This window comes from Myotis davidii, unplaced genomic scaffold (assembly GCF_000327345.1).
Source record: "Myotis davidii unplaced genomic scaffold, ASM32734v1 scaffold169, whole genome shotgun sequence".
Lineage (NCBI taxonomy): Eukaryota > Metazoa > Chordata > Mammalia > Chiroptera > Vespertilionidae > Myotis > Myotis davidii.
Genome location: NW_006383005.1, coordinates 1,548,405 through 1,560,597, shown reverse-complemented (window position 1 = coordinate 1,560,597; position 12,193 = coordinate 1,548,405). Strand labels below are relative to the sequence as shown.

At 41.3% G+C, this 12,193-nt stretch overlaps 1 protein-coding gene across 6 annotated transcripts in view; it reads left to right on the top strand.

The window, feature by feature from the left end:
- Positions 1–11,398, top strand: part of PAAF1 (proteasomal ATPase associated factor 1) — a 33,266-nt gene extending 21,868 nt beyond the window's left edge. For 5 of the 6 annotated variants that reach the window (XM_015557502.1, XM_015557504.1, XM_015557503.1 and 2 more), the window contains 3 exons: positions 1,255–1,337; positions 6,520–6,602; positions 8,627–11,398. In XM_015557502.1, coding sequence (XP_015412988.1) covers positions 1,255–1,337; positions 6,520–6,602; positions 8,627–8,704 — 244 coding nt within the window. In that variant the 3' untranslated portion in view covers positions 8,705–11,398. The remainder of the gene's footprint in view (positions 1–1,254; positions 1,338–6,519; positions 6,603–8,626) is intronic. The other variant, XM_006777936.2, reaches the window with a different exon arrangement.
- Positions 11,399–12,193: the final 795 nt, after the last annotated feature.

Genomic DNA, 12,193 nt, shown 5'->3' with positions numbered 1-12,193 from the left:
TCTCTGTCCCAGGATTTACAATGTCTACAACTTCTTCCTCTCTCTATTTCCTTCCTTTGTTCAACTGATATTTATTGAATAGCTTCTGTGGGCACCAGGCCTTGAGCAGTGCACTGAAAACCAGACAAGATATAGATTCTGACTTTGAGGCATTTGGAGTCTAATAGTAACACCCAACAAGTAAAAGACGGTCGTGATGCAGTGTGGTCAGCGGTCTGACAGGGATATGAGGAAGCACCAGGAAGAGGGAAGAAGGTGAGATTGCTTCCCAAGGAGATGAGGCTTTAATTACATCTTGTCCAGTAGGGAGTTACCAAGTAAAGAAGAAAGGGTAGAATAGCATATAGAGAAGCATGAAGGCATTTGAAAGTATGGCACTTTCAGGGATCTCTGAATAGTTTGATATGACAGATATGTACCCTGCAAACAGGGCAATAGACAGGAAAGTGTGAGTTTGCCTAGAAAAGACTTACATACCAGCCTAAGGAGTTTGAACTTTATTCCAAAAGCAGTGAAGAAATTCCAGCTAAAGAGTGACTAGCTTATACCTTTTCTTCCATAAGTTAAGTTACTTTATTTTTGTACTTGTTTTTGCCTCCCTGGAGATAGGCACTCTGATCACTATTATAAAATTACTCTTGCCCAGCTGTATGGCTCAGTGGTTGAGTGTCAACCTGTGAACCAAGAGGTCATGGTTCGATTCCCAATCAGGGCACATGCCCAGGTTGCAGGCTTAATCCCCAGTAGGGGGCGTGCAGGAGGCAGCCAATTAATGATTCTCATCATTGATGTTTCTGTCTCTCGCTCTCCCTTTCTCTCCTCTGAAATCAGTAAATATCTATTTTTAAAAAAATACAATAAAATCACTCAAAAAATATATATATATAGTCACCTTTCTGTTTTGTTTTATATAGAGTCCTGAAAATTTTAATATTTCATAACTGTCTTAATAATCTAGAAGCAAAAAGATTTACATACTGTTAACACTGTAAGGCTTCCCTGAAAACTGGAGATACTGGTGGTGACCAGGCTTATTCAGTTCAATGACATGTTTAGAGACAGATTTAGATTCACTCCACAGTATTTTAGAATGGGTTGTCTTGATCTACCATTTAATTATCTTGCAGGAAAGAAGCCACATGAATATTTAATCTCTGTTTATGTCCTTTTTGCTGTTATGTGGTTAGTACTATATAATCAGGCATTGCTTTTGGAGAAAAAAACTAAAATTGCCCCTTTTACTGTGAATCCTAGGGCTCCAGTACAAGTCATCCACAGATCAGGAGCACCAGTTCTATCCCTCCTGAGATTCAGAGACGGATTCATTGCTAGCCAAGGTGAGTCCAAGGGCCAATGAGGAGAGATGGTTCCATGCAACTCAGTTACACAGAGGTTTAAGGGTCTGGTCTGTGGCTGTGCTAGGGGCATGGTCCTCCACAATTGTTTGGCATATTGTGCTTATCACATAGTGTTTCTCACCCTGCATTGTAATTGTCCATGTCCCCCTCCAGTCCAAGCTCCTTGACAGTAGTGACTATGCTATTCATTGTAGTATCTCCAGCATTTAACTTAGTGCCCACTATGTAGTTGGTGCTCAGTAAACATTGGTAGAGTAAATGTATTGTCCTTTATTGTAAAACATTGAGGATTCAATAATGAATCAATGACAGTCTGCCCTAAAGGAGCTCACAGTTAGTACAGCATTTAAAAGAAAAATTATCAGGAACAGCCCAGCAGGTAAACCTTATTGTCCAGATTATAATACATGCCCATGCCAAACGCAGTCACCAGCAAGGAGAGTACAGTTACCATAATTCGCTTGGGCTAATCAGGCTCCTCTTCTGTTACTGGAAGGAATCTGGGCTTTTACCAATCAGGAGAAGAGCGGGAAATAGGTGAGTAGGTAGCCAACAGTCCTGGGTGTTCGTGGTCATCTCTCAAATATATATGGGTACCCTTCCTTCCTGTCACAATGTCTCGTTTCCTCAGCCCTTCTCCTTCAGGATTTCCACACCATAGCAGAGTAGTCAGGAATCTGCAGACCCAGTGTTATAGCTCTTTGCACTTGCTCTCTCTCAATCTGTCTTTCTTCCTCCCTGTCTTGGCATCAGTTTAGTGACGCAGAAGTACTCTTTATGGAGCCTTAATAAGAGAGCAGCTGGCATAGCTTGTGACAGCTTCTCTGATGCTGCTGCTACCACTCTTGTGATCCTTTTTCTTTTATCCGCTGCTGCCATGCCACACTCTTCCCTTGAGATCTCTATTCTGGCCTCATCTTTCTGCTCAAATTCCTCTCTTGTAGCCCCCAATGGTTAGCTTCTTGCTAGATCCAGTGGCCTTCAAAGGTATAGACTGTCTTGTCCCTAAGTTTCCATGAGGACAAGTACTATATCTCTTCATCTCTGTAACCCCAGCTCTTGCACTGAAGAATTATAGCAAGTATTTGTTGAATGAGTGAGTACATATTTTCATGACTCTGAGTAGTAAGAGTTTTTATTACTGTTAGTCCCTCCTGAAAACTTAGCTCCTTTGGGTGTGTATCGGGGGAGGGTGGTGAGGGCATGTGCTGGGGGGTGGGGGCAGCGGGGAGAGGTCAATGGGGGAAAAAGGAGACTTATGTAATACTTTAAACAATAAAGAATTAAATACAAAAAAAAAAACTTAGCTCCTTTGACTTTGGTGATACTAATTAATCTCCTGATTATTCTCTTTCTTCAGTTACTGATTCTTTCTCAGGTTTCAGTAGCTTATATTCCTAGCATGATTCATGGCACACTGTATGTTTTCAAGTTGTTTGTTGAAATTGAATCCTTTTGTTATTCCTACTATTGTTGCCATCCCTAAACCAGAGATATTTCCTGAGTTTAGTCTTTGTCCTTTCCCCTTTCTCCTCTGTGCTTCCTCAAGGACTGACAGGTCTCATGGTTTCAGCTGTTAATTAGAATCCATAGCTTCTAGACCTGACCTCCTACTTGGTCCATATTTTATTGGGCAACATGATATAGTAAAATCATAGATTTTGGACCCAAACTGACAATCTAATCAATGAGTTTAAATCATCACTCCATCACTTACTATGAGATTCAGCCATATATGACTTTCCTAATATATAATAATTTTTTACTTATAAAAATGGCAATAATATATGATTTAATCTAATAGTTCGATGACCTTTGGTAATCATTTCACTTTTCTGTCTCACTCTCCTCAGAGATAAAATATGTAAAGTGCTCAGCATTAAGCAAACGGTCTATGAATTATAGTTGCTTCTTACTCCTGTTACTGCCCCTTGCCCTGTAAGCCCTCCTAAAAAGTGTTCCTTGTCATCGTGATCCAGTGACAGGGCACACACCCACACAAAGTAGAATTATGCTATCGGGCAAGATATGTTAAAGTTACAGGAATTAGTAAGTGTTACAAGAGATTGACGGGTTGGTTAGAAGCTTTCTAGAGGAAATGGGACTAGAGCTGGGCTTATCAGGAGGTAAGATTTGCATAGAAACTTGAGTGCAAAAGAAGACCTATTGTAAACATACATTTTTTTGAGAGGAGAGAAAGGAAACTCAGTAGTAGATATCACCTTTCCTTGCTGAAGTAATAGCAGAAATTCACAAAAATTATGGATGGTTTCCCACTCTGGCTTAAAATGAGACTTTTAAGACAGGAGGATTGTGAACAAACCTAGAGTCACAATGCAGCGCATGAGAAGTTGATGTCGTCTCCGTGGCAGTTCTGACGTCACAGAGCTCAGTATCCCCGAGGACCAGCGTGTAGGCTACCCCGGTCCTCTGCACTTCTTCCCTCCCCCGCCCTATCTTCAGGCCACTTAAAAAACATACCAATAACTCTGCCAAGGGGATGTGTGGGTGAAGTGAAGAGTAACATGTGGAAAAGAGCTAACTCATGCCCCTTCTACTTTTGTAACTCTTTTCTACTGGAAAGAAAGGTATAACTTCTGTCATTGATCTAAAAGTAAAGGGAATAAACAGATTTATAACTCTATGTTCAGAGGACAAAATTAAGACAAATAAAAAAAGTTATCAGGCCCTGGCTGGTATGGCTCAGTTGGTTGAGCATCATGCCATGCACTGAAAGGTCGCCGGTTCGATTCCCAGTCAGGGCACATACCCAGGTTGTGGGTTTGATCCCTGGTGGGGGGGTGTGCAGCAGGCCACCATCAGTGTATCTCTCACATTGATGTTTCTCTCTCTCCCCCTTTCTCTCTCTCTAAAAAATCAATAAAAACTTTTATTTTTAAAGAAAGAAAGTTATCAGGAGCCACATTTCAGTTCAGTATAAACAAAAGCATTCTATTTCATAAGAAAGAAGTGGGAAGTGATGTCATGAGCGCCACTAACCAGGAGATGGACAAGCATAGGCTGGTGGCTGCCCTGCAAGGTGCTGAGGAAGGAATTCTGTACTTGGTTTAGAAGCCGGAAAGAGATGATCTCTGAGCTACTTTGGAACTCTGATTCACTAGAGAGGAGATTGAAATTGCCAGATTAAATAGCTTTTAAAACTTTTTATTATGGAAATTGCCAGATAGGTACGGAGGTAGAGAGAAGAATAGCATAATGAACTGTTGTCCAGCTTCAACTATTAACAATTTATGACCAATCTTGTGTCATGTTTTGAAACATATCACAGACGTATTATTTCATGTCAGTATTTCTATGAGTATCTCTAAAAGATAAGGATTTGGTGGGAGGGATTATTTTTAATACCCAAGGATATGTTGATTTATTTATTTGTTTGTTTGTTTTTAGGGAGAGCATGAGTGAGAGATCGTTTTAGAAACATTGATGAGAGAAACATCAATTGGTTGCCTCCCTTACTCACCCCAACTGGGTACTGAACCAGCAACTTTTTGGTGGGTGAGACAATACTCCCAACCAGCTGAACCACCTGGCTGTGTAGTGGGGGGAGATTGAAAGAAGGATAAAGTCCTCCTGTATGTTGCTGGTTGGAGTATATAGATTGATGAACAGAATTAAACTAAAATTTATTAACATAATTTTGAAAAGCAGTTTTTCAGATTTCTGAAAAGTGTAAATATTATCTTTTGATTATTTTCAAGTGTTCTATACAAAGTCATAGTCTTAATACAGAAAAAAACTTTATGTAAAAGATATTCTTTTTGCCCTAACCGGTTTGGCTCAGTGGATAGAGCATCAGCCTTTGGACTCAAGGGTCCCAGGTTCGATTCCAGTCAAGGGCATGTACCTTGGTTGCGGGCACATCCCCAGTAGGAGGTGTGCAGGGGGCAGCTGATCCATGTTTCTCTCTCATCAATATTTCTAACTCTCTATCCCTCTCCCTTCCTCTCTTTAAAAAAATCAATAAAATATATTTTTAAAAAAAGATATTCTTTTATGCCCTAGCTGGTTTGGCTCAGTGGATAGACCCTCGGCCTGAGGACTGAAGGGTCCCAGGTTCTATTCCAGCCAGGGGCACATGCCTGGGTTGCAGGCTCTATCCCCAGTGTCGGGTGTGCAGGAGGCAGCCAATCAATGATTCCCTCTCATCACTGATTTTTCTATCTCTCTCTTCCTCTCCCTTCCTCTCTGAAATCAATAAAAATATATTTTTTAAAAAGATATTCTTTTATACAAAAAAGTTAACAGTAATTATCTTTGATAGCTTATAGGTGACTTTTTTATTTCTCTGTTTCTTTATTTTAAAAGTTTTCTTTAATGAACATGTATTACTACTTTTATATCAAGTAAAACCAATAAATCACCTTAATTATCAGTTTAAAACCCCGTTTCATTTATCTATGCTCTTCTGAGGAAAAGCTTAAAAATTAGATATACATTTATTTTCTTGGTATAACTTTTTTCCTTTGCCTAATATATATGGTCAAGATTATAGATTGAGCCCTGGCTGGTTTGGCTCAGTGGATAGAGCGTCGGCCTGCGGACTGGTTTGATTCCAGGTTCAATTCCAGCCAAGGGCACATGCCTGGGTTGCAGGCTCAATCCCCAGTGGGGGGCGTGCAGGAGGCAGCCGATCAATGATTCTCTCCCACCACTGATGTTTCTTATCTCTCTATCCCTCTCCCTTCCTTTCTAAAATCAATAAAAATATATATATATTTTTTAAAAAAATATTATAGATTGAAGAATAATTTGTGGGGCATAAATTCTTTTTTTTTTTAGAAAAACATTTATGTAGATAACTTCCCTGTTAAAAGTTATTGCTTAGGATAAGTTTTCATACAGATACCTAAATCTGTAGTTGCTTGCTCTGTGCCCTTGGCAGGTATTGCTCATCAAAGACAAACCTTCTTCCCGCAGAAGGCACTTGCCCTTCAGATTCTCTGTAGCCTCGCATTCTAGGCAGCCACTGTAGGTCCTCATAGTTGGTCTACATAATGAGACCTGTTTGCCTTCCTAGGTCTTAGGACAATCTTCCTTAGGTTAGTGACGTACAGAAATAAATTAAAATATTGAGGTTTTTAAAAACTTCTTTGTATGCAGATTTCTCTTCAGTTTTCTAAATTTTCTTTCTGTCTTTTAGGTGATGGAAGCTGTTTCATTGTCCAGCAAGACTTAGACTATGTCATTGAGCTCACTGGGGCTGACTGTGACCCTGTGTACAAGGTACAGGCCTGACTGGAGACCAAGACTTGATGGTTCTCACCTGGGATCTAGAGCTTTGGAGGGGACTGAATCCAGTGACTTTGTGATTTTTACGGGTGATGAAATACTTAGGGATGGGATAGAAAGAAATCAGAATTTTGAGTCAGAAATTACTTCATTACTTACTAGATCTAGAAACTTGAAAAATCACTTCATCTCCTCAGTCTGTCAATTCATCTGTAAAATGAGGATAATACTGGGATAATGCATATGAAAGCTCCTTATAAATTTAAAATACTGTATAGCCCAGTGGCTCAGTGGTTGAGCATTGACGTATGGACCAAGAGGTAACAGTTTGATTCCCAGTCAGGGCACATGCCTGGGCTGCAGGATTGACCCCAGTAGGGGGCATGCAGGAGTCAGCCAATCAATGATTCTTTCTCATCACTGATGTTTCTATCTCTCGCTCTCTCTCCCTTCCTCTCAGAAATCAATAAAAATAATATATATTTTAAAATACTCTATAAATATTAGATATTAGTATTTAAAGTTCAAGACTGATTGATTTGATTAGAATGGAAAGAGAAAAATAAAAGGGGAAATAATATTGATTGACCAGTCATTGTACAGGATGTTTTACATGTATTATCTCAATGATTAAGTGTTTTCATTCCTTGAAGTATAGGTATTATTACTCCTACTTTTTCATATAATTTTTAAAAATTATGTAATTAATACATGGCTAGAAAAAGTCTCCTCTAAGACTTTTTTAGTTTAGTTCTTGTTTTTTTAAAAATATGTTTTTATTGATTTCAGAGAGAGAAGAGAGAGAGAGAGAGAGAGAGAGAGAGAGAGAGAGAGAAACATCAGTGATAAGAGAGAATCATTGATCAGCTGCCTACTACGCGCCCCAAACTGGAGATCCAGCTGGCAACCTGGGCATGTGCCCTGACTGGGAATCAAACCCTGACGATCTGGTTCATAGGTTGACACTCAACCACTGGGCCACACTGGTTGAGCTAGGTCAGCTCTTCTTTCCAGAAGTTACTGGCATTGACAGTTTGGCACATATCTTTCAAGACTGTTTTTTGTGCTTATGTATTTATATAAATAATACAGGTTTATCTTAGTTTGTACATAACTGGGATCATCTTATATGTATTGCCTTATGACTTTTTGTTTATTTGTTTTTATTTTATTTTTAAAATATATTTTTATTGACTTCAGAGAGGAAGGGAGAGGGAGAGAGAGAGAGAAACGTAATGATGATAGAGAATCATTGATTGGCTGCCTCCTGCACGTCCCACACTGGGCATGTACCCTTGACCATAATTGAACCAGGACCTTCACTCCGCAGGCCAACACTCTATCCACTGAGCCAAACCGGCCAGGGCACTTGTTTTGTTTTGTTTTTTTACTTATCATCTTGGAGCTCTTTCCAGACAAATGCACATAGATCCACTTTGCTTCTAAAAGTTTCTGCATTGTGTTCTATGTTGTGAATTAATATGTCATTTTCAGTTTACAAATAAGGAAATTGGGGCCCAGAGGAGTTGAGAAAGTTGCCCGTGGTCGTGTAGCTATGCATAAGCAAACCTGAGACTCAGCTAACTTCTGAGTTAATGCTATTTTCACTGATTTAGTCGCTCTTAACCTTCTTTGAGTCTCAGACTTTTTTGAGGATTCTATGAAATTCTCCTCAGAAAAAAGGCATATAATGAGAATTTCTTTGTGTATAATTCTGTGAGGCTCCGGGGTACCCAGGGCCATTATGGACCATCTATCTCCTCCCAGTTATAGACTCTAAACAGGCACAACACTAATGAGTTTGCTCTCCAATTAGCTAATTAGTGTCTCTAGTCATAGTGCTCTTGACGATGGCCAGCCATTTTAAAAATACATATAGATGTAATTATTTTCTTGTCTTTGGAGTAAATAAAGCTTCTCAGACTCCCTTGTACTAGTGGGGGTGAATGACAGGGCTCTATCTGTTTGAAATGGAAGAATTCCAGGCTTACTGTGAGCCATGAACTCTTGTATTCCAGGTCGCCACGTGGGAGAAGCAGATCTACACATGCTGTCGAGATGGTCTCGTGCGGCGCTATCAGCTCTCTGACCTCTGATTCCTGTGAAGGAGGAGTCCCAGTTAATGAACACAATTGACCATGACCAACAATGAGCAGAAACATCATCAGTCCTTCCCGAGGACCGCGCTCTTTGTTGTAGGGGCGCCCTCCGGAAGTCACAGAGAGTCAGCTACATTGGCCACGTGGAACGACTGTTCCACACAAGACTGATGTGAACTGAGTAAGAAGCTCACATGTGCTCACTGCATTTGCCCGACTTCTCCTTCTATAAACTCACCGCAGCAACACGGGGAAGGTGATGGGTTGCTTACGGTTTGATAGCACATCTGTTGTGTTAAATGTTTACAGGACCAGGGGACCGAAACCTGTCTCTGAAGGGAAAAGAGAGTATGTTTGGAGGAGTCAGAATTTGAAACCTTGTTAAATGTTCTTATTCCAGCAGAAAGTCAGTCAGGCTGATGGAACTCCTTTCTCAGGCACTTCCTGTTGGCCTGGTCTTAGAGGAGGACTGTTGACATGAGCAGTAAAGATCCCATAGGCAGCATGCTGGGAAAGACTTTTGTACACGTAGGATGACTACCGTCCCAGTTTTCCTTGTACTGAGGGGTTTTCGGCTACCTGTGGCTTTCAGTCCCAGCAAACCAAGATGGTCTGTCAGCCTGTATACAGGTGATGAAGTTGAATCAAAACATTGTAAAGGCAGTGGCTGTGAGAGTGGTCCCTAGAGCAGCTTCTTAGTATCACCAGGGAATTAGAAATAGAAATTCTTGAGCCCACCTCAGACCTAAATCAGAAATTGTATGGGTAGGGCCTACAATCAATTTTAACAAGCCTTCCATGATTCTGAAGCATGCTGAAGTTTGAGATCTAGAGAAAGAGATGGTATAGGGCACTTTAGTCAGAGATGGAACCCAGGGCTCATAGGATGGCCAGGCTGGTCTGTACAGGATGAGGCTGGAGAGGCTGGCAGGGCCCGAATAGTGAAGGAGCTTGAATGCCAGATGGGGAGCTTGAACTGCACTTGGCTGGCAGTGGGGAGTCATGAAGGGGCTTTTAAGCAAAAGTGTGTTATAGTTACTTCTTTTTTTCTCTAAACATAAAAATGGAATCATTATGTGTTCTGTGGCTTATTTTCACTTAGTATCTTAGTTCTTTTACATTTAGACCTTCATTCTTTTTAACATTTTCCAGAACATGAAAGCCGTATCATTTACATTTTAGAGATTATTAAAGAAAAAGTTTGGAGCTTGCAACACTCGAGCTGAGCCATGTGGCTGAGCTCTGGAATTTATTTAAGGGAAGAAGGTAATTCCTGGCTCAGGTAACAGTCTGGTTTACAGAGTTCTTAAAGGCATGTTCTCATGTAATCTTTTGCTACCTTGTGACATACCAGTAGTGAGACTCAGAGAGATGAAGTGATTTGCCAGGGGTCATAGAGAGCAGGAACTTGAACAGTTTATCTTAACTTTAAATGCCATTTTTTTCCTACCTGTTGCTAATGCCTAAACAAAATTGTGAAAATAAAATATTGTCATTCATTGAGTGTCTACTAGTAATCTACTCTGTTCTAGGTTCTATCTGTGTATATTTAATCCTTACAACACGGTTAAAAAGGAAGATATTCCTGTTTTACAGATAAGGAAATTGAGGCTCAACATTAAGTACCAGAGCCTTGATTTGGACCTTGCTCAGTCTGTCTCCAAGGCCTGCGCTCCTTCCACCTAAGCATGTGGCCACGAGACCTGGGACTAGAGCTATTTCACTGAAGAAGCTATTTCACTGTGATAGGCTCAGGTGATCTGAAGAGACATATTCCCAAGCTGAGAAACATCGATTCCTAGGAAGTCCAAAGGGACCTCTCAGAAGTCAGATTAGAAGCCAGGATGAGCCCTGGCTGGTCTGGCTCAGTTGGTTAGAGCATTGTCCTGATACACCAGGTTCAGTCTCTGGTCAGGGTACACACTAGAGTCAACAAATGAATACACAGATAAGTGGAACAACAAATTGATATTCCTTCCTCCCACGCCCCGACTCTCTCTCTCTCAAAAAAGAAAGAAAAGAAAACAGGATTATGGCTTGAGTTCATCACATGGCCAGTGTGTCTGGGTTCCCATTCTTGGACTCACTCTTCTCCGTTGCTGTCACATTCATAACCCCCTTTCCATAGGTCTCCAAAGTGGATATCCTGGTTGTGATGGATGCAGTGACCTTGAGAGCTGCTGTGAAACCCACTGTGAATGGACTGATCCCCAGTTTGTAACAGACAAAGCTTACTTTTTCTTTTGGATTAAGTGCATTCTGGGTAAGGAAGGGTGCACAACCCCCATCCGCAGCACTGCAGGCCCAGTGAAGCTTTGCTAGACCTTGTTTCTTGGTTTTCAGATGCCCCCTTGTGACTTATTGTGAGAAGTGCCTCTTTCTCAAGCTGACAGTGGCATCAGCTATGGAGCAAGGACTCCGTACCAAGCACAGTCCTCACAATAGCCTTGCAAAGTAAAGGTTTATTTTAAACAATGTGGATATATTTTATATTTTTTTCTAATTTATATTTTGAAATAACTTCAAACTTACAAATAAGTTGCAAGAATAGTACAAAGGATTCTAATCACCCAGATCTCCCAGTATTTACCTTTTTATTGTTTATCACTCTCCCCTCCCCCTTTCTTTCTCTTTCTGGCTCGTGAGTGCACTGCTGCCCTCAAGGAGATGAAGCAGAACGTCCCACTCTTTAGGGGTGGGCCTCAAAACGACTTCCCACCAAAACGTACGATCCAGAAAGAGGAAACAAAGTGACTTTACAGTGGAAAAACCTGGCAAACACTCTCTCAGCAGGTGATCAAGGTCAGCATCACCAGTGATAGGTCATATTGGTGGGAATACCTTTGATCTGATGTGATGAGAATGGCACTCTGGTCTTCCTTCCAAAACCCACAACCCCCAATCTAATCATAAAAAACAAACAAAACATCAAATCCTAATTGAGAGACATTCCAAAATAACCAGTACTCCTTAAATTGTCAAAGTCATTAAAACCAGAACTTGGCTGTAGACAATAGGAGAAAACCAAGATGGCGGCATAGGTAAACACCAGAGTTAGCTGCCTCGAACAACCACTTCAAAATACAACTAAAAGACGGAATGGACATCATCCAGGACCACAGGAAGACTGGCTGAGGGGAAATTCTTCAACTAGAAGGAAAGAGAACAGCATACGAGACTCAGAGGAGGCGCAGTGGGGAAAATATAAAGGTGCGGAGGTATGCGCGGAGCGGGCTGGTAGCTGAGGGCGAGGTTGGCGTTTTCAATCGGGAGGGAGGCTCAGATTCTGAGCTCCAGTTCTGGGCGAGTCTCTAGGGACCCAGACTCAAATGGGAGAAGCGGGACTGTCTGGCATCGGTCGGAACGCGAGGGCAGCTTTCTCCCCGAGGTTTGCAGCGGTTGCTGGGACTCTGAGAGGCAGAGCCTCTGGGGACGGGGCTGAGAGCAGCCATAACTGATCCCTCCACCTGCTCTGTTGATCCCGTG